This window comes from Colias philodice, chromosome 30 (assembly GCF_061535455.1).
Source record: "Colias philodice isolate Cphi_HAF_F1 chromosome 30, ilColPhil1 Martin Lab GWU primary, whole genome shotgun sequence".
Lineage (NCBI taxonomy): Eukaryota > Metazoa > Arthropoda > Insecta > Lepidoptera > Pieridae > Colias > Colias philodice.
The window spans coordinates 4,806,159-4,829,207 of record NC_143115.1 but is presented as its reverse complement, the minus strand read 5'-3'; the positions used below and the strand labels follow the sequence as shown (position 1 = coordinate 4,829,207).

Here is a 23,049-nt window from a genome sequence, read left to right as displayed (position 1 = left end):
CATTCTTAGTTATTTATTATCTCTCTATGGTTTGCTGGAACTTTATTCTCTTTTCAAATTCATCTTAATATAAAAAACATAATAATGATTGACTTACAAGTTATACAGGACATAGATAGTTCCAATAATAAAATATGTCAAATTAAAGATTCACCAGAATTCTGCACAGATATTCTTTCTCATTCTGACCTCAATGTTATTGCAACCAACATAAGAAGTCTTAATAAGAATTTTGACAGCTTTTTAATAACTATGGCTCGTACCAAAATTGAATTTGACGTTATAATTCTAACTGAGTGCTGGCTGACTCCTCATTCTACCATCAACCAAATGTATAACTACAACTCGTTCCACACGTCAAAGCATAGTAATAGAGCTAGCGGAATAGTGATCTACGTAAAAAATAATTTAACAGCAATAGCAAAGGAACTCGAAATTACCGATTGTGTAAACCTATACATTGAAATAGCTGATTTCTTTTCAATCCTTGCGGTTTACAGATCACCCTCTTTAAATCCAAACCTTTTCCTTCAATCTTTATCTCAAACCTTACGTTGTCAAAAAAACTTTCCTTGCCACATCTTCACCGGAGACATAAATATAGATATACTCCCCACATCACAAACACAAGATACTTCTTCTGAATATCTTTGTATCATGGCTGAACTAGGTTATGAAAGTGATATCAACGTCCCTACTCACAATAAAACATGTCTCGACCATATTCACTAAAACTCAACTCGATAAAATTCCAATAGTTTGTAAATCAGATGTTACCGACCACGATCTTGTTATGCTGGGGATCAGTAACAGTAAACATAAAATCTCGAACTCGAAACGCATTCATAAAAAAATAAATATAGACGCCGTGAAGCAAGATCTTCTTCAGGTGGATTGGAGTCAGGTCCTTAATTGCAATTCAGCATCAGTTGCAGCCGAAACTTTCATGACGAATATTACCGACATCATAGGAAAACACTCTAGTATGAACATAATCAGCCGTTCTAAAAACACTTTAAAGCCTTGGATGACTCCAGGTTTAATCCGATGTGGTAGGCACAAAGACAAATTACATTCCGAATTGCGAAAGGACCCTGAAAACCCGATAAAAAAGCGAATTTTCTCACGCTACAGAAACTTTTACATCTCTCTCTTGCGACGTCTCAAAGATGAATTCGACAGCAAAACACTTTCTGAAAATAAAAATAACCCCCGACCTTACTGGGAAGCCATAAAACGCATAGCACATTTAAATAGCTCAAAAACTTGTTCCTCTGGCCTTTTAAATATCAAGACCGATCCTCTTGAATCGGTAAACATTTGCAACAATTATTTCTCAAATATCGGTCAAAATCTTGCTACGTCAAAGTTAAATCAATTGAATACCACAGAAGAATCTCTTGCTTCAAACTTCATTCCATCGAATTCTCCGGTTGACTCGTTCTTTTTGAATCCTACGGACGAAAAAGAAGTCCTGGACATCATTAATGGTCTTTGTAGAAATAGCGCACCAGGATACGACAATATAAATAATGATTTTATAAAAAAGATAGCGAGCTGCATATTGTTACCCTTGACATCAATCATTAATCTCAGCATGTCATCAGGTGTTTTTCCGGAGGTATGGAAATCTTCAATTATTACCCCGATACATAAATCTGGTCCCGCTTCTGAACCTAGTAATTTTAGACCAATCTCTCTACTTCCCAGTTTTTCCAAAATTTTGGAAAGATGCGTGAACAAAAGATTGGTCTCTTTTCTGGAATCACATAACCTCCTAGCTGGGCATCAGTATGGCTTCCGGAAAGGAAAGTCTACTGAAAATGCCGTCTCTGAGTTAGTGAACACAATAAGCTCTTCCCTAGACAGCGGGCGGGTATGTGTCGGAGTATTTCTTGATCTGAGTAAGGCCTTCGACACCGTCTCAGTTCCAATCTTGATTAGGAAATTGGAAGGTGTCGGTATAAGAGGATGTGCACTGGATTGGTTCAGAAGCTACCTTCAGGGAAGAACGCAGCGTGTGAGAATTAACTCGTACGTTAGTTCGCCAGATCGCGTCACGTTTGGTGTTCCCCAAGGAAGCATTCTCGGACCGATCCTCTTTCTAATATATTTAAACGATCTCATTTCTCTCCCTCCTACCGATGCAAATATTATATGTTATGCAGATGATACTGCGATTTTATTTCATGGCCCGAGCTGGGCTGAAGTTTTTCATAAAAGCCAAAAAGGTATGTCCCAAATTATGTTGTGGCTTAATAATAATCTCCTCTCCCTCAATGCTACCAAGACGAAATTTCTATGCTTTCATAAAACCAGGGCAACAGTTCCTAAATCTCTCCCAAAGTTTTTCATTCACATGTGCGGTAAATCTACTCACCACGATAGCATTGGCAGCGGCTGTAATTGTGATCAAATTACCAGCTCAGATTCTATAAAATACCTTGGTGTTATTCTGGACGAAAAACTCACCTTTAATGAGCATATTAACGCTATGTCAACTCGAACAAGACGCCTGATATATGTAATGAAAACTCTCAGAACCAAAGTTGATAAGCACCAACTTATGACCATATATGTATAAGGTATTATGTCAATCATTAATAACCTACTGCATTTCTGTATGGGGAGCCGCCTCAGCCTCGGTTATTATCAAACTAGAGAGAGCTCACCGTTCCATTTTAAAAGTTATGCTGCGAAAGCCCCCATTCTATCCCACAGTGTCTCTCTACAGGGATGCTAATGTTTTAAATGTTAGAGGACTTTATATTTTACATGCAATCATCTCAATGCACAAAAAACTCTTAAAATCTAATTTTTACACAAATAACTCGAAACGGCTATTAAGAGCACCAACCCCATTGACCAAATGTTTCTTTTCCAAACGTTTTCAAAAGTTTATGTTCCCATTCTTGTATAACAAATTCAGTAAACTTGTTAACTTCCGGCAATTCACATTACTCAATATTAAATCTAAATTGATAAGCATTCTAGTGTCCAAAGACTATAAGCAGACAGAACAGATCCTAAGAATACTTTAACTGTACAATTGTATAAATAAGCATATAACTTTTATTATTATTACTATTACTTTAAGTGACCATACCGTACTGATGTTCAAAGTTGCATTGTATTATACGTGTTGGACCCTATGTGAACCTCCATTTTTATTGTATAATCGTTTTATGGCCCCGCGAGACAGGCTGTGCCTAGTGCGGGGTCCGCTGTCATAATCTGTATACATTTTAATAACCTTCTTTTGGCAAATAAATATAATTTTATTTTATTTTTTTTAAATACGGACAAATATAATATAATTTTGAAATGGTAGTTTAATACGTTATTCGATGAATAAGTTTTAACCAAGGATTGAAAAATCAGCTCTAAAATGAGCTATTTTGAATCGTCATAGTTTTACCAAAGATAATATAATACTAGGTATATTAGTATTACCATTTACCACCGATTCGGAACGTATTTTCAAAAGAGAAGAACCGGCAAGATACTGTAGATGCTCTTTTAAAATATAACAATTTTACATTTTTCAATTCAGCTTTGATGCAGTTGAGTTCAATAAAATTAATTGAAATCTATAAATTCCACATATAAGTAGAGTTAATTATTACATTACTTTTAACTGGTATTTTCCAGACCATATAAAAATAAAAAATACCTATTTAATTGCAATGAGTTAAATGGAAGTATTTGTTATAATTATATTAATCATAGTTATGTTATATACCTACACTTATGTACCTAGTACCTACTCGTATAAAGTATGAAACTTAAACACAAAATTATCAAGGAAATAATAAATAGAACAGGAAGTATTATTATTTTTAAAACAAAAAAAACCGCCAGTTAATTTAAGTAGCCTATTACACTACCATAATTCTGATGATTACGACAAGATTACGATACATAATAAATCAAAATCCGTCCAGCAGTTTGGGCGTGCCAAAGAAATATTTTAACATACATACATGCACTCGAAAAACATAACCCTCCTTCTTTCGTCTGCTAAAAAACAAGCCATAACCGTGCCAAATAACTACCTAAAATGTAAACACATTCATAATAAATTATTAATAATTACAAGCCATAGCCCGCGGCTTCTCTTGCGCGGTCAAAGAAATATATTTCACAGCAGTAAAAAAGTGGCCCATGTCATTCTCTAGCCTCCTATCTTCAGACACAAAAATCAAAATAAAATAGCTCCAGTATGACGTGAAAGAAAGACAAACATACACACTTTCGCATTTATAATATTACTAAAGATCCATATCTCTAAACAAAACAAAAATTTACCCCATTTTAAACATTGCAATTAACCATATCACCTGTATTAACAAAATTATAAGGGTGGGTGCACACGCGCAGTAATAGTCGCTAATTCGTTACACCCGTGAGAACCACCCCTAACTGGTCATGCGGTAAACAGGTGATATTAAATAGGGACGTAATATTGTCCCATTCCCCCGTGTGGGGTAAATTGGTCAGGCTTTTGATCGGAATTATAATGAAAATTTGTTGATTGTATGACATACTAGCTATGGCGCGCGGTTTCAACCCCGATAAGTAGATACGTACATAATAAACGAAGGTCATACATATTTAGATTGTAATTACATTCAGCAAATAAAGCATTTGAATATGATATTGAATTTATATAGCTTACGTGTTATCCTGGTACATTTTTACGTGAAAGAAAAAACAGACATCCTTATTCTTACAAGCTTTCGCGTTTAGAATATTATCAACTTGCCCGCCCGTGGCTTCGCCCGCTTTGTCTAAAACATAATAAATTATATACTTCCTCTTGAATCACACTATCTATTTAAAATCCGTTGCGTAGTTTTAAAGATTTTAGCATACATAGGGACAGAGAAAGCGAATTGTTTTATAATATGCAGTGATTATATTTAGTAGGATAGCACAATATAAGCTATAGGAATAGGAATAACTTCCTTTTATCCTCGGATGGAAACTATTACCGATTTGATAAGGTCGGGGGTTGTGAGATACAATATTGTCCCATGCCCGTGCCTATGGGACAATACATTAACTGTACTAATTGGCGTGACGATGTTATAAGCGTAATTTGATTGTAAATCAGTATTGCACGCCTCATAAGCGAAGCGTTGAGGTGGGTACTACTGTCACTTCGCGCAAAACATCTGATTTTTCAAACTTAAAATGTCTTTATGTATCATACATTGCACTTGTAAGATAATACATACACACACATATTAAGAAAAAACACTATTTTTAACGTTCATGATATTTTTGATGTCATTTTTGTTATTTAAACTAGTTAAAAAACAGTTTAAAAAAGTTCTGTCTTGGACGTCCGTGTGTCTGTATGTGCGGATCCTTTTTCTTGTTAACACGATAGCGACCGAAATATGTACTTTACTAATCGAGTCTTTTTTTTTCTCTTACGCTTGAGTATGCTCAGGAATAGAACCCTTTCATTTTTCAGGGTCTGATTCGATGTGGTTTAATTGTTATTAAATAAACAAAAATAATAATTAATAAATATTTATTAAAAAAAAATTATGAGGCATGCACTTTTGGATTTTCCAAATTATTTTCTTGTTTAATTTTACGCGAATATTACATTTAGAAATTTAACTGCCTTACCACAAAAAACTTTAGACATGGTTTAACTTTAAGCGCTGGTTCTCTTTAATCTGGTTTTGTCGTATTTCACAACTATTAGATTATATATATATAGATTATATAGATCCCTGGTTTAAAGTTAGACTGTGTTTAAATTGTTTTGTGGTAATCATCGAGATATATGTACTACGTACTAGAGAGGTTATTCCAAACAAAAACATTGCGCGCGGCCGATGTGGTGGGGTACGTGTGGAACGAGCGAGGCGTGGCTTCAAGTTCAAAGATTAAGCAATGCGTGCAGATATGCGACACATTGTGCAATCTGTTTACTCGGTACTATCTGGTGGTACTGATACTAGGGAATTAATAAAAAGAGGATTTTATATTAAACTAGCGGTCCGCCCCGGCTTCGCCCGTGGTACATAATATTTACGTTTTCTCTACATAAGAACCATCCTCGTACTTCAAGGAATATAATAAAAAAAGAATTATCGAAATCGGTTCATCCGTTCTCGAGTTATGCGCTTACTAACACATTTTGCGATTGATTTTTATACAGGGTGTCCCAAAAAGTAGTGATATACTGAAGCTGGGAGGTAGAGGACTTAGAGGGCTATCCGAATCACCCCCATGTGTGTTATGCGATTTTTCGTATTTTCGGAGTTATTACATTTTTTTCAATTTTTCATCTATCGCTGAGTACGATGAGATTTTTATTTATGGTGACGTGAATTATTGCGCTAGATGCTTGTTTTTTTTTTGTGTGCTAAGCTGAAAGATAGGCCAATTCAGTATGGTAACATTTACTATCGTTAGATCTTCGAATGGAATAAAAAAAAGAATTAAATGCCAAGAAAGAAAAAATTATTCAGTATGTTCATAACTTCAAAGGCCCATAAAAAAATGAAATCACATAAAAAAGGTTTTCCATTTTGCTTTTAAAAACTTGCTCTATCAATCAGGTAGCTACCCTAAAAATTTCATTTTATTATTCTGAAGGCTTCAATCGAAAAATTGAAATCTAAATGTGGTAAGTGGAAAATTTTTATTAACATGATGATCATTAAAACCAATAAATAGGTGTTAAATTACCAGAATTTTTCTAAAATAGCCCCGCTGTTGCTCAATGCAAGTGCGACATCACAGTAAAAAGTTGTCTTATTAATGTCTGAATGCTCTTTTATCATTTTTAATGGTTTCTTCTGCTACTATGAATTTCCGGGTTATTTCGTCCAAATTGTGGCAGTCTCTCGTCTTTGTAGTATCCCCACGGAAAAAATTCAATAGGGTTTATGTCCGAAGACCATGGAGGCCAGGCTAAAGGGCAAAAATACCCTGAAAGATGGATTGGTCGTTGCAGCCTGCGCATGCGCCGGTGATGCCTGCTTTAAAGCCTGGCCTCCACGGTCCATCGACCTAAACCCCATTGATTTGTTTTAATGGGGATACTAAAAAGACCTCGGCTTCTTGAGAGAATGCCACAATTTGGACGAAATAACCCGGAAATTCATAGTAGCAGAAGAAACCATTAAAAATGATAAAAAAGCATTCAGACATTTAAAAGACAACTTTTTACGGTGATGTCGCACTTGCATTGAGCAACAGCGGGGCTATTTAAAAAAAATTCTGGTATTAAACACCTATTTATTGGTTTTAATGATCATCATGTTAATAAAAATTTTGCACTTACCACATTTAGATTTCAATTTTTCGATTGAAGCCTTCAGAATAATAAAATGAAATTTTTAGAGTAGCTACCTGATCGATAGAGCAAGTTTTTAAAAGCCAAATGGAAAACCTTTTTCATGTGATTTCATTTTTTTATGGGCCCTTGAAGTTATGAACATACTGGGTAATTTTATCTTTCTTGGCATTTAATTCTTTTTTTTATTCCATTCGAAGATCTAACGATAGTAAATGTTACCATACTGAATTGGCCTATCTTTCAGCTTAGCACACAAAAAAAATCAAGCATCTAGCGCAATAATTCACGTCACAATAAATAAAAATCTCATCGTACTCAGCGATAGATGAAAAATTGAAAAAAATGTAATAACTCCGAAAATACGAAAAATCGCATAACACACATGGGGGTGATTCGGATAGCCCTCTTGGTCCTCTACCTCCCAGCTTTCGTTCATCACTACTTTTTGGGACACCCTGTATATAAGACTATGTATTTTAATTTCCTTTAAATAATATCAATTAAGTAAGCTTTTGTCGTTTTGTGTAGTAATCAATAGTTTTATCAGTTTTTGCTTCATGATGTAATCGAATTTTGGAGTATTGGTTTATAATAGCCCTAATTAAATGGATACGATGATTCAATGTTGATGGCGTTTACATATAAGAAACTCACATTTTGAAAAATCTCACGTGAGATTCGAGGATGGGGGAGGGGGTTGAATAAAATCTCACGACATCTCACCAGGGGGGGAGGGAGGGGCAGAAAATTAAAAAAAACACCTCACGTAATTTATGGACGCCCCCTTACTCGATCACAATTTTTGTAACGAATGTGAAAGACGAAACAATAAATACGCAAAGCGGCTTTTACTATAAACGGAACTACATTTAAAAATATACTTTATTTATTGAGTTATAAGGTTGCTTCCATTCTGTTTATTTACATTCTCAAAAACATCAATCGCCGCAGAGGCGGCTTGCGACAAAGGCGGCTTGTGTCAAAGGCCTCGGCGATATCATTTAAGAACATAATATTATGTACTTTAGGCAAACTTGTAATAAGATCTATTTTACTTTCTTATTAGTCCATTTGACAAGGATATTGGGTAAGATACCTATTGGAATAATTTTATTATTATGTATATTGTATGTACTTATTAAATCCGCGAATAAAAAAAATTTTTAGTCGCGAATATAGAAATTGGGTCGCATTTTTTTAATCCGCGAATAGTGAAAACGCGACTAAAGGAAGCGCGATTAAGGAACTTTTACTGTATTAGTTTCTGTGAATGTTGTGTTTATTTGTAATTGTTGTGCATAATAATTTATAAATCCTATTGGAACAACAGCTGTTGATGAACCTTTTCTTAATAAATAAAAATAGGTAAATAAATAAATATTACTTAATATAACCTACCGTTTTACTTTACGTAGTCGGGTAAAAGTATAAATATTTAGGTACTACACCACGGTAATCTTTCCTAGAATATATTCATAGTTAAAAAATCCAGTTACATTTTTTAACAGACTCATCGATAGTGTCACGTCTGTGCTGTTAGTCTATGAAAAATGGCGCGAAACGCAGAACGCGTGGTGATTTTTCGCAAAATGATAACAATATTAGTAAAATGCATGACTTACTCATAATAAGGAAACTTACTGGTGAAAAGTCACTCCTTGGGCTTTGTTTGTATTATGGGAACTGTTAAAACAATATCTTAGCACACACGAAGGCATTTTGAACAGAACAATAACACGTGTTGACGCGGCAAGCGGGGGGCACAGTCCGGCACAGACTAAAGAGACTTGTGATTCTTGCCTCTAGCTCGTGTTAAAGAGAGTGTAGTAGCGATCGCCTCTCTAGTACGTAGTACATACTATCTCGATGGTGGTAATAGATTTTCACGAATTTTAAACGCGATTTATCCCCGTGACCATTAAGTACATTATACCTAATAAATAAATCGCGTTTAAAATTCGTAGGTATAAATCTTTTATTTCTGAATGTTAATTATGTAATTAAATAAACTTTTCATCAGCTTTATAAACTATAGGACTACTATTTTAAAATATTTAATAAGTAGGTACTTACGTACCAGTGTAGATGAAAAATATTACGTGGTACAATAGATAATATGACGTGAAAACCGCACTCTAATTGATTTAGCCGTTTATAAGATTAGCGTAAACAATCGCGAAAAAACATGTGGTAATGTGGAAAATATGAATATAAATTAAAAAACAAAATTTTAACCGACGTTCCCGAAAACGAAGGTTTTTAATTAATTCGACTGTATTTTTTTTAATTTTTGCTTTTATTTTGTTGCTTGATTAGGTACTTCGTGTTATAAGTACGTACGGTAATTCTTCTTGTGTTTGATAGAAAATTGTTGTAATTTTGATCTATTAAATAATCTAAAATGGTGTTCATGATTATTATTTGCACGCTCGTCTTTGAACCCACAACTTTTTATTGAACTGAGTTCACCACTGAGCCACTACAGAATCCTAATCAATAAGAGCAATGTGATATCATCATCGCAAGTGATGATATTTCTGCCATTCACCCCAAACGGTTTCACTTGAATTCCTTATTGTGTCGCGGATCAAGTGTGAAATTTTGGCGGAACGTGAAATGTCTGGTGTATTTTTGTTAAGGGAGTTATTTTTGTTGAAATTGTAATGTGATTATGCTAGATTTGTGAAGTTTATATTTAAACTCGAACATTTATTCATTCAACTATACATATTTATCTTGAACACGTTAACAGTTTTAATAAAGAAAATCACTTCTGCGAATTATATGTAATTTGGTACACTTATAATATGTAATAGTAAATATTTAAAATGCATGAAAACTTTAATAAATCAATAAGAACATTTTACACACGACAACGCATTTGACACACACACATGCTTTATACATTTTACATACAGTTGTATGGTTTCAATTCTACAGCAAAACTCAAACTCAAACATTTAACTCAAACGTGTGGATGGCCTATTAAGAATTAATATGTATGATTAAATTAAAATTAAAATAATTGTTGATACCAATGTATGTTCAAATTAAACATCCTTAATGTCCAAGGTAAAAAAATTGAGGAAAATTTAATACAAGGTGTCTCATCATTGTGTATTTTCCTGTTCTAATATGTGTCTTTAAGAAATTGTTTATTTTATTGCATGTAATAAACTTAACAGAAAACAAGTGTTTTGTTGTGCTTTTTGTTAATATTTTATGATTTATCCGTTTATACATTCCAAATAAACGCCGTACCGTAATTAGATGACCGTGAATCGTGATGATATGATGATGATGATGATCAAGCAATTATAGGCATATTTGTTTATAAAAAATATTTAATAAAAAATACGTCTCATCTGGTTATCAGATCGGTGAAGGACGATCTCCCACGGGCTCTTAGTCCAATATAATTTAAAAATATGTAAAAAATACATTTGAATAAGAATACACATGAATTGTAAACTCTTACTAATAAAATTCACAAAATCTAAATCGAGTTCGCTGTCAAAGCAAAACTACTGATAATATTATACTATAACTAGCGGTCCGCCCCGGCTTCGCCCGTGGTACATATGAAAAATAGATGTTGGCCGATTCTCAGACTTACCCGATATGCACAGAAAATTTCATGAGAATCGGTCCACCCGTTTCGGAGGAGTATGCAGACTAACATTGTGACACGAGAATTTTATATATAAGAGATATAAAGATAAAACCGATCAAGTTTAGTTTAGACAATTTAAATTGGTTGGTTTTGTCGTATTTCACAACTATTAGATTATATATATATAGATTATATAGATCCCTGGTTTAAAGTTAGACTGTGTTTAAATTGTTTTGTGGTAATCATCGAGATATATGTACTACGTACTAGAGAGGTTATTCCAAACAAAAACATTGCGCGCGGCCGATGTGGTGGGGTACGTGTGGAACGAGCGAGGCGTGGCTTCAAGTTCAAAGATTAAGCAATGCGTGCAGATATGCGACACATTGTGCAATCTGTTTACTCGGTACTATCTGGTGGTACTGATACTAGGGAATTAATAAAAAGAGGATTTTATATTAAACTAGCGGTCCGCCCCGGCTTCGCCCGTGGTACATAATATTTACGTTTTCTCTACATAAGAACCATCCTCGTACTTCAAGGAATATAATAAAAAAAGAATTATCGAAATCGGTTCATCCGTTCTCGAGTTATGCGCTTACTAACACATTTTGCGATTGATTTTTATACAGGGTGTCCCAAAAAGTAGTGATATACTGAAGCTGGGAGGTAGAGGACTTAGAGGGCTATCCGAATCACCCCCATGTGTGTTATGCGATTTTTCGTATTTTCGGAGTTATTACATTTTTTTCAATTTTTCATCTATCGCTGAGTACGATGAGATTTTTATTTATGGTGACGTGAATTATTGCGCTAGATGCTTGTTTTTTTTTTGTGTGCTAAGCTGAAAGATAGGCCAATTCAGTATGGTAACATTTACTATCGTTAGATCTTCGAATGGAATAAAAAAAAGAATTAAATGCCAAGAAAGAAAAAATTATTCAGTATGTTCATAACTTCAAAGGCCCATAAAAAAATGAAATCACATAAAAAAGGTTTTCCATTTTGCTTTTAAAAACTTGCTCTATCAATCAGGTAGCTACCCTAAAAATTTCATTTTATTATTCTGAAGGCTTCAATCGAAAAATTGAAATCTAAATGTGGTAAGTGGAAAATTTTTATTAACATGATGATCATTAAAACCAATAAATAGGTGTTAAATTACCAGAATTTTTCTAAAATAGCCCCGCTGTTGCTCAATGCAAGTGCGACATCACAGTAAAAAGTTGTCTTATTAATGTCTGAATGCTCTTTTATCATTTTTAATGGTTTCTTCTGCTACTATGAATTTCCGGGTTATTTCGTCCAAATTGTGGCAGTCTCTCGTCTTTGTAGTATCCCCACGGAAAAAATTCAATAGGGTTTATGTCCGAAGACCATGGAGGCCAGGCTAAAGGGCAAAAATACCCTGAAAGATGGATTGGTCGTTGCAGCCTGCGCATGCGCCGGTGATGCCTGCTTTAAAGCCTGGCCTCCACGGTCCATCGACCTAAACCTCTCGATGGTGGTAATAGATTTTCACGAATTTTAAACGCGATTTATCCCCGTGACCATTAAGTACATTATACCTAATAAATAAATCGCGTTTAAAATTCGTAGGTATAAATCTTTTATTTCTGAATGTTAATTATGTAATTAAATAAACTTTTCATCAGCTTTATAAACTATAGGACTACTATTTTAAAATATTTAATAAGTAGGTACTTACGTACCAGTGTAGATGAAAAATATTACGTGGTACAATAGATAATATGACGTGAAAACCGCACTCTAATTGATTTAGCCGTTTATAAGATTAGCGTAAACAATCGCGAAAAAACATGTGGTAATGTGGAAAATATGAATATAAATTAAAAAACAAAATTTTAACCGACGTTCCCGAAAACGAAGGTTTTTAATTAATTCGACTGTATTTTTTTTAATTTTTGCTTTTATTTTGTTGCTTGATTAGGTACTTCGTGTTATAAGTACGTACGGTAATTCTTCTTGTGTTTGATAGAAAATTGTTGTAATTTTGATCTATTAAATAATTTAAAATGGTGTTCATGATTATTATTTGCACGCTCGTCTTTGAACCCACAACTTTTTATTGAACTGAGTTCACCACTGAGCCACTACAGAATCCTAATCAATAAGAGCAATGTGATATCATCATCGCAAGTGATGATATTTCTGCCATTCACCCCAAACGGTTTCACTTGAATTCCTTATTGTGTCGCGGATCAAGTGTGAAATTTTGGCGGAACGTGAAATGTCCGGTGTATTTTTTGTTAAGGGAGTTTTTCGTGTTGAAATTTTTATGTGATTATGCTTTATTTGTGATTTTTTATATAATATTTAAACTCGAAAATTTATTCATTCAACTATATTACACCCACACACTTAAAGTAGCTTTAGCTACTATTCAGTATTCTGTGCTTATATTATGTAGAATAGCTAATATTTAAAATGCATGAAAACTTTAATCTATACATATAATAAATCTGTAGAAGGGTCAATTCTGTACATTGAAAATATTGAAAAAATAAATAGCAGGGGGTGTTACTGGATCGATACCAAACCCAAATATGTGATTAAAAAAATTTTTGTCTGTCTGTCTGTCTGTCTGTCTGTCTGTCTGTATGTGAAGGCATCACGTAAAAACTAACGGTTCGATTTCGATGAAACTTGGTATAATTATACCTTATTATCCTGGGCATAAAATAGGATACTTTTTATCCCGGAAAAATACGTAGAAATAAATAAATCTTAATTTTTCCGCGCGGACGGAGTCGTGGGCGGAAGCTAGTAAATCAATAAAAACATTAAATACACACACACATGCATTATACATTTTACATACTATTGTATGGTTTGAATTAGGTAGGTTCATAAAAACAGCATATGTAGACTGTCTTGTATTCTAATCTTGTTAAGAATTAAATAAATGCTAAATTAAAATTAGGTATACTGATTGTTGATACCAATGTATGTTCAAATTAAACATCCTTAATGTCCAAGGTAAAAAATTGGGGAAAATTTAAAACAAGGTGTCTCATCGATGTATATTTTCCTGTTCAAATGTGTGTCTATAAGAAATTGTTTATTTTATTGCCTCTAATAAAATAACAGAACAAATTGTTGTGCTTTTATTAATATAGTAATAATTTATACTTCCTATTTCCGCTAAAAACTTCGTCTAACGAAAAACGCATCCGTAGCGTCAGAACCATTAGATGATTTTATCGCAAAAAAAACCTCCAAATTCCAATACATATATTTTTAAATTTTCATTCATTTCATTGTTAAATTTCAGTTTTCATAAATTCACATTTATGTCAAAATTAACAATTTGACAATTTAGATACAAATTAAATAGTTTATTGATAGGATGTTTGATATATTTTTATATCCTACTAGCGGTCCGCCCCGGCTTCGCCCGTGGTACCTACATGTTTACGTTTTCTCTACATAAAAACCATCCTCGTACTTCAAGGAATATAATAAAAAAAGAATTATCGAAATCGGTTCAGCCGTTCTCGAGTTATGCGCTTACCAACACATTTTGCGATTTATTTTTATATATAAGAAAGATGATAAGGACATGCCCTTCAATTTATTTATTTCTTTATTTAGGTAGGTACTTACTGGGATTTTTATCCGGGGATTGAAAAATCCGCCCTAAATGAGTCAATGCTAAACTCTAGTGATTAATAATAACAAAAAACATCTCTCTTTATTATAATATTATGATAGATAGAAGTAAAAACCGACTTTATTAAATTGTCGGAATTTGCACTAAACCGCATCATTTTCTTCACAGTCCGTTGGGCATGACGCAATTAGTGTATGTAACACAGTGTGTATGTAACTAGTGACAAACGGACGTAATGCACATTTTTGGATATATATTTTTATATATCGAGTGATAGTAGCAAAATTGATGCAGGATTTTGATAACCAAGTGATTTTGACGGGGTTTTGGGTAAATATTATTTTGTATTTTTATATCTACTAGTTACTCGCCCTGGATCTGATTGACTTAAACTGGTTTGAATGGAGATAAAAATAATTCACGAAGTTAAAAATCGAAATAATACCGGTTGTAGGAAAAAATGCTAATTTTTGCTTTATCTGTGCTTTTTACCAAATTTCTTATAGACTGTGCTCTGTGTTCAATTAGTAGTAGGTACGAGGGCGATTCAATAAATACTTAGCCTACAAAAAGTATACGAAAATTTTGGAAAAGTGGCAATTTATTTTTCAACATAGTCTCCTTTTAGTTCTATACACTTAGCTCAGCGATGCTCAAACTTTTTTAACCCGTCTGAAAAATAGGTTTTCTCAAACTCTTCAAAATAGGCCTCCGTGGCAGCGATAACCTCCTCATTTGATCCATATCTATTCCCGGCGAGGGATTTTTTCAGATTAGGAAACAGAAAGAAGTCACCAGGGGCCAAATCTGGAGAATACGGGGGATGAGGCAGCAATTCGTAGCGTAATTCGACCAATTTGGCCATGGCAACGGCAGACGTGTGAACCGGTGCGTTGTCGTGGTGAAGCAGCACCTTTTTATCACCCAGATGGGGTCGTTTTTTCTTTAATTCGGCGTCGAATCAGGCTAATAAATCGGCATAGTAAAGCCCCGTAATTGGTTTACCCTTCTCGAGGTAATCGATGTAGACAACTCCTTGTGAATCCCAGAAAACGGTGGCCATAACTTTTCCGGCCGTTTTTACAGTTTTCGCCTTCTTTGGAGCACGTTCCCCAGTCTGGATCCATTGTTTTGATTGCTCCTTGGTCTCTGGTGTGTACCAGTGAATCCAAGTTTCATCGACGGTCACAAAACGACTAATAACTCCCCTGGATTCCGCTTAAACAGCGCCAAACACGTCTTCGATGTGGACTCACGGTTGCGCTTGTTTTCCGGTGTGAGTAAATGCGGCACACATCGCGCCGACAGCTTTCTCATGCCGAGTTCCTCGTGAAGAATATGATGCACTGTTCCTTCTGAAATGCCTACAGTCTCAGCTAGCTCCCGAACCTTCAATCGGTGATCTGTCAATACGAGATCATGGATTTTTTTAATGATTTCCTCCGTAACAGCTGTTTTTGGTGCACCTGGACGTGGTTCATCAAAAACCGACGTAGGGCCACGTGCAAACTCGTTGAACCAATTCTTGAAGGTGGTTATCGATGGAGAAGAGTCACCGTACACAGCATCCAAGCGGTCTTTGATTTCGATGCGCTCTTTCCCGTCCAAAAATAGGAATCGAATCACCGAACGATATTGCTCTTTTTCCATTTTTGTTAAACCGATCGACACGTTCGCTTCCATAGGTTGTCAAATTAAAACAAATGAAGGGATTTGAATGAAAATTAAAAAAAATAATTAAAAAAGAATGAGCTACACTGTGGTAAACCTAGTTTGAAACAATAGCGCCCTCTGGCGATGAGGCTAGTTACTTATTGAATGCACCAGGTACTTATAAGTACCCTGTAAGGTTTTGATTTCCTTGCGAATGTCGAAATTTGCGGCTCTATTTTGCTAACCCGCACACTACAAGATTGCGTTGGCGAGTTTGATTTTTTCACAGCTTCGAGGGACCGTAGACATGATTATTAAATTTTTGAAAGAATTTTTCAAATCGGACCAGTAGTTGCTGAGATTTGCGCGTCCATACAAACAAACTCTTCAGCTTTATAGATAAGTTTCAGCTTGATACCCTTCCTGCGAATAAGGGTCTTGACAGACAGACAGACAGACGTGCAACAAAGTGATCCTATAGGGCTCCGTTTTTTCCTTTTGCGGTTCGGAACCCTAATAAATACGTGTTAATCTATTTCTGTACAAAATTTCTTTTTCTTTTTTTTTCCATCGTTCGTCGAGGCGCACAGATTCTAGGCATCGCCATATGGTTGACGTTCCATGTACCCGGGTCCCGGACAAAGCGGTTCGGATCGTCATTCTTTATTCGAACCGCTAGGGACTGGAACATGCTTCCTGAATCTGTGTTCCCCGATGAGTACAATTTGGAGGTCTTCAAGAGGAGAGCGAACAGGTACATTCTAGGGAAGCGCGCTCCATCTTAGGCCACATCTCAGCTTACCATCAGGCGAGATTGTGGCCAAGCGCTCCCCTATTGTACCTACAATAAAAAAAAAATCGTACAGATCCGATCAGCTGTTTTTACATCACACTAATAAACAATCCTCACAAACTTTCACACACAATATTAGTGGGACTTGAAAGCAAATGTTTTCCTTATAAAAGACAATTTAATCGTTAATACGTAATGAAAGTGATTTATATTAATCCAATGAGCGTAATTGTAACACGACAATTCATGAAAGTAAATTTTTTAAAACAATTTCTGACGCTAACACGCAAATTATATGTTGAAATATTTCAATTGTCTCTAACTAGCTTTCCGCCGCGGCTTCGCCCGCTTTGTCTAAATCCTAATAAATTATTTATTCCTCTTGAATCGCTCTATCCGTTGCGTGGTTAGATATAAATAATGATTTAAGCATACTGAATATAGACATAGGGACAGAGAAAGCGACTTTTTAGTGAATTTACTGAAATTGAAATTATTTAAGGCATTTATTTTTCGAGCAACAGAACCAATACAATGTAGTTAAATTGTTAAGATGTTTTGGAAAAAATATCTCAGAGTATTTATCGTGAAAACGTTACGACAATCGGTGCAGCATTTTTGAGTTTATCGCGAACAGACAGCAGAGGACTTTGTTTTATAATTTGGAAAGATTTACAAGTTTTCTATCATCATTGTTCAAATTGAAGACACAGGCTCCTGAAATACAGATTTTATTATCTTACGAGATTGAAGTCACTTTTGTTAAATTTTAGTGTACTAGCTGTGCTCCGCGGTTTTAGCCGCATTGCTCCGCTCCTATTGGTCTTAGCGTGATGATATACCAGCCTTATAGCCTTCCTCGATAAACGGATCATCTAACAGTGAAATAATTTTTCAAATCGAACCAGTGATTGCTGAGATTGGTGCGTTTAAGCAATCAAACAAACAAACTTTATACATAATATTTGGATAGATAAATAAATAATTTATGATTATAATTGTACTTATGAATTTATAATTTAATTTAACCGAATTAATGAATACAATTTCTTATCGCAGTATAAACGTTTAAATGATAACGCACTAAAGCGTGGCAAAACGCAAACTAGTAATTGTGTATAAACCTAGTTAGATCTATGTTTTAAATAATAATTTAGGTTTAGATTCATTTTCATAAATAATCATTTTTAAATCATTTTTAAGCCTACCTATGATTGGTTGACCTGCACATTTATTTATTTACTAGCGGTCCGCCCCGGCTTCGCCCGTGGTACATATTTACGCTTTCTCTACATAAGAATTATATGAATTATAAGAGCATTTATAATATTAGTATGGATGTAATACATTTTCATGATAAATGTTTTTCCAACCTTGATTTCTGTATTTTTATTAAATCTTTATTTCCAGGTCCGGGTTTGATAGACGAGTTGGAGGCCTTCATGGCGCCTGTCAGCGAAGGCTGCTACCCGCCGCAGCCGCTCGATGCCCGGCGGGTTGGGTTAGTAGTTTTATGTGTTAACTAGCTGCTCCCCGCGGTTTCACCCCCGTAGCTCCACTCCTGTTGGCCGTAGCTTGATGATATTACCTTCCGGCTTCCTCGATACATGGGCTATCTAACATCGAAAGAATTTTTCAAATCGGACCAGTAGTTTCCGAGATTAGCGCGTTCAAACAAACAAACTCTTCAGCTTTATAATATTAGTATAGATGTACATTTAGAAATTAACTGGCTTACCACAAAAAACTTTAAACTGGGTTTAACTTTAAGCGCGGGTTCTCTTTCATCTGGTTTTGTCGTATTTCACATAGACAACTAGGTACATATTAAAATTAAAGTGACAGATCCCTGGTTTAAAGTTAGACTGTGTTTAAATTGTTTTGTGGTAAGAATAAAGATTTTTACCGGATTTTAAACGCGATTTATTCATTATGTTATTATCCCGACGTTTCGCACACTTCGCAGCGAGCGTGGTCACGTCGTATTTGTATTCTCTTTGGTGGTCACGGGGAAACTATAAGATGTTATACGTCTTGACGGTCATACAAAAATTGTTTTTTGTGAACTACTTCCACATATTTCTCTGCAGTTGGTATGTGGAGTATTTTTACGTTAAAATCTTTAATTTTAAAGTGAAACTTTTATTACATCGTCTCAAACTTTTTGGTCTGTGTAGCGCATGTCGCGTGTATCGCGGCTGCCGAGTAGGTATACCTACTCGGCAGCCGACCGTCACGCGACATGCGCTACACAAAGCAGTGTTCGGAACCGTTCAAACAGTTTCACTTTTACCGTGGTTTCATAAAACCACACAACATTTTTTAATTGTATAATAGTCGCGTAAAATCAAACACTACCCACATATATTGCATTTTTGCTTAATTTACTTGAAAGCTATGATAGCTCAGAGACTTCTGAATGCATGCTTAATTTTTTTTTGTTACAATGTAACAATAACAATTTGTATGAGTTTCAATTTTATTCAATTAACGCCATCTATTATAAATATGCGAAGAGAATGTTTGGTTGTTTTATAAGAAAAGATTAAATAATATATTCATGAAAAGATAAAATCCTCTAAAAAAACCATTCAACTTAGTAGAAAATAATAAGTAGGTATTTGGTTAAAATATCCTCATCGTATATCTGATTTTAATCAGCAATACAAAACAACATTTTTGCTGATTGCATTACTTTGGCCTTTTTACTCACTTATATATATATATATATATATATATATACATATATATATTTTTAATTGCATTCCAGCGGCCACCAGCTACCAGAGAGTCCACCAGACTCCGGTTCAGAAAACCCTTACAGCCCAGACACTCAAGTATCGCACACCATATCTGTGTCCCAGACCATTTTAGGGCCAGACTACATGCTCGTCCCGGAACATCTCAACATCCACGAAGTACTCCAAAACGGGGAATATATCTACGAAGAGCTAAAAGACAATCTAGACGATGTAGTCGTCATGCCAGATAGTGATCTAGGCTTGAGAGTGCGTGAAATGTTGCCAGAACCGTACCAGAATCGGTACAGCCAAATGAGGGTAGATATGGATATGGAACAAGGGATCATGGCTCCAATTGTGTTAAGTCATGAAGCACCCGTGTACACGAATTTGCAAGAACCGACTGGGAAAAAGAGGAAATTGTCGCAAGATGTGAATTCGCAAGTAAAATGTGAGCCAGGTAAGTTTAACGTCGAAAGATGGTTAGACATTTTTATTATTCACTGTTTTATTTTAATAATCACGCTGTCATAATTCATAATTATTTATTTACTTTAAACAGGGTATAAAGTTCATTTGTTTTACTTATAGTAGGTACAGCATGATTAGTTATTGAAAAACGGCATACAAATTTATTACAATGAATAAGAATGTTTGTCAATTAATTAGTAAGATAGTTATAAGTAAATTTTCTTCTCAATGATAAACTGAGTCTATCGTTTATCACACACATTTTCATGACGAAGAACATTCAATATGTGCTGTTTAAAAACATGCTTTTGATGTATTGTTTATTTAACAAAACAAAACAATATGTTATTTTATGCACGTCGTTACAAGGTTACGTTACAAAATTTTTTGAACTGTCAAAAGTTGCCTATTAAAATAACTTTACTATACTTGTCAAATCTAAATCAATTTCCATATTAGTAAAAGTTAAATTTAAACTTAAACTAAGTGCATCTATTAAATTATTTGTAGCGGCTCTATCACCAGAGACCCTAGTCCGACCCCCGCCTTCAGTAGACGGATCTGAAGCGGGAGACGATGCCCCCCAGCAGAGCATACGCTTTGCTACCTTCCAGCAAACCGCTTGGCACGCTCTGTTCGACGGGAATTTGAAGCCCATGTAAGTACCTATATGAAGAAAAAAAACTCAAACTCAAACATTTATTTATTCAATTAGACTTCTTCTAGAAGCACTTTTGAAACGTCATTAAGTACATATTTTTAACAAAAAAATTGGTTGCCTGTAAAGTCGGTATACGGGCGAAAGTTTTACGTGACAATGACTTTTTATGTCTGTCTCTCTCGCTCTTAGGCGGGCTAACCATGCCCGCGTGGAAGGGACGCGTGCCTCTCACTCGCTCTCATTGTGAGCGCATAACGTGAGCGGAGCGTAACGCAGTTTCTTGAAGTGTCACCCGGCAAACCAATTTATAAGACGTTGTCACGTCAAAAGACGTGTGGCACTCGGGGACTGCCGCGGTAAAGCTATTGCATGCTATGCCTTTAAGCCACACCTCCGTGCCCGTCCCCGTGGAGAGCGTGAGGTTTTTTCGTTACGGAATTTCTGGATTCGGTCCCCGCGCTCAAGGCCCGCGATAGAAGCTATGCAATAGCTTAAAAAGAGCGTGTATAATGAAGAAAAAAAGAGCGTGTATGCCGAGCACACGTGTCAGAAGTGAAACTTCCTTGGGAAGATTCAAAGATACGTGACAGTATTGCGATGCAGAAACATACTACCAGCCTTTTTATAGGGTGTTTTTTGAAGTGAAACTTCTTTATCGAGGTTGGAAAAAAATGTAGTGTAATATTTTTTCGTTACGCGTGACATTTTTCCGTTACGCGCTATTTCTTTTCTTATCCCTACCACGCGTGATTCGACGTATTTCTGTAAAGTTGCATAATATAGTAATTTTTTTTGAAAAAATAAGGTCATAAAGAAGTTTCACTTCTTACGCGTGTACACTAGTACACGCACACATTTTTTTTTACTAGAATATTACAAGCCAGGTTCAAATCCTAAATTTCCTTACAGCGCAACCCCCTCGTACATAGTAGGCGCAGACAAAGGTTTCAACTTCTCGCAAATAGACGAAGCGTTCGTTTGTCAGAAGAAAAATCATTTCCAAGTGACTTGCCAAATGCAGGTCCAAGGAGAACCACAATATGTCAAAACGGTAGACGGATTTAAGAAGATTAACAACTTCTGCCTGCATTTTTATGGGGTTAAGGTAAGTTATAAAGAAAAAAATTGCAAAAAAGAAACATTTTACGAAGCAAAGAATACCATCACACACATTATTTAGCAAAGAAAACACGAAATATTTAAGAGGTAAAAGTGGGATAACTACCCCACTTTCTAACTAGAAATTTAATAAAAAATAAGTAATAATAGTACCTATCAAAATATCTTAAGTAATAATGAAACCAGAACCTCAATTAGTCAAAAATTTGATTTTTTTTTATTCACTTTAGGCAGAAGACCCAAGCCAAGAAGTAAGGATCGAGCAGAGTCAGTCGGATAGGACTAAAAAGCCTTTTCATCCTGTACCGTAAGTTTTATTTAAAATACTTTAAAAATCTACTTTTAATACACCTATAGCAAAGACAAAAACTTCTTTCAGTACTTAGTTATTTGAATTTTTAAACTTTGTTAAAAATACATATTTGTTAATACTTCTTATTTTGTTCAATTTTCTGTCTATAAATGCTATTAAAATTATTGAAGATATTAGATTTTATTTTCAAGTAAGCTATAAAGCTTAATTTATGTATATGTATAACCAAATCCAAAGCTTATTTTTTTAAAATTTAACTTCTATAAGTAAAATTTCATGGTCCGGTCATGGCAATACCGTCACATTATGGGGTAAGGCGACTATTTTTATCTTTGAATCTTTCCAGAGCAGTTTCACTTCTGACACCTGTGCCCAGTACAAACGCTCTTTTTTAATTTAACTAATTAGAAAACTATTTTACAATTTCAGTGTGGAATTACGTCGTGAAGGCGCCAAGATAACAGTCGGCAGATTACACTTCGCCGAAACAACAAACAATAATATGAGGAAAAAGGGCCGACCCAACCCTGACCAGCGACATTTCCAACTTGTGGTAGCCCTGAAAGCTCACACTGGGACAGCTGCTTATATTGTAGCTGCTCAAGCTAGTGACAGGATTATAGTACGGGTAAGTCGTGCCATGTTCTATTATTTATTATTGTTTCATGTATGTTATTTATAATTTACTAGAGGTCCGCCCCGGCTTCGCCCGTGGTACATATTT

General features: G+C 35.0%; 1 protein-coding gene across 3 annotated transcripts in view; it reads left to right on the top strand.

The window, feature by feature from the left end:
- The window catches only part of LOC149475524 (uncharacterized), a 62,943-nt gene that overhangs the window by 17,044 nt on the left and 22,850 nt on the right, over positions 1-23,049 (top strand). For 2 of the 3 annotated variants that reach the window (XM_089713338.1, XM_089713337.1), the window contains exons 2-7: positions 18,431-18,521; positions 19,791-20,221; positions 20,743-20,890; positions 21,803-21,998; positions 22,243-22,319; positions 22,755-22,953. In XM_089713338.1, coding sequence (XP_089569464.1) covers positions 18,431-18,521; positions 19,791-20,221; positions 20,743-20,890; positions 21,803-21,998; positions 22,243-22,319; positions 22,755-22,953 — 1,142 coding nt within the window. Of the gene's footprint in view, positions 1-14,759; positions 14,905-18,430; positions 18,522-19,790; positions 20,222-20,742; positions 20,891-21,802; positions 21,999-22,242; positions 22,320-22,754; positions 22,954-23,049 lie in introns of those variants that run through there. The other variant, XM_089713339.1, reaches the window with a different exon arrangement.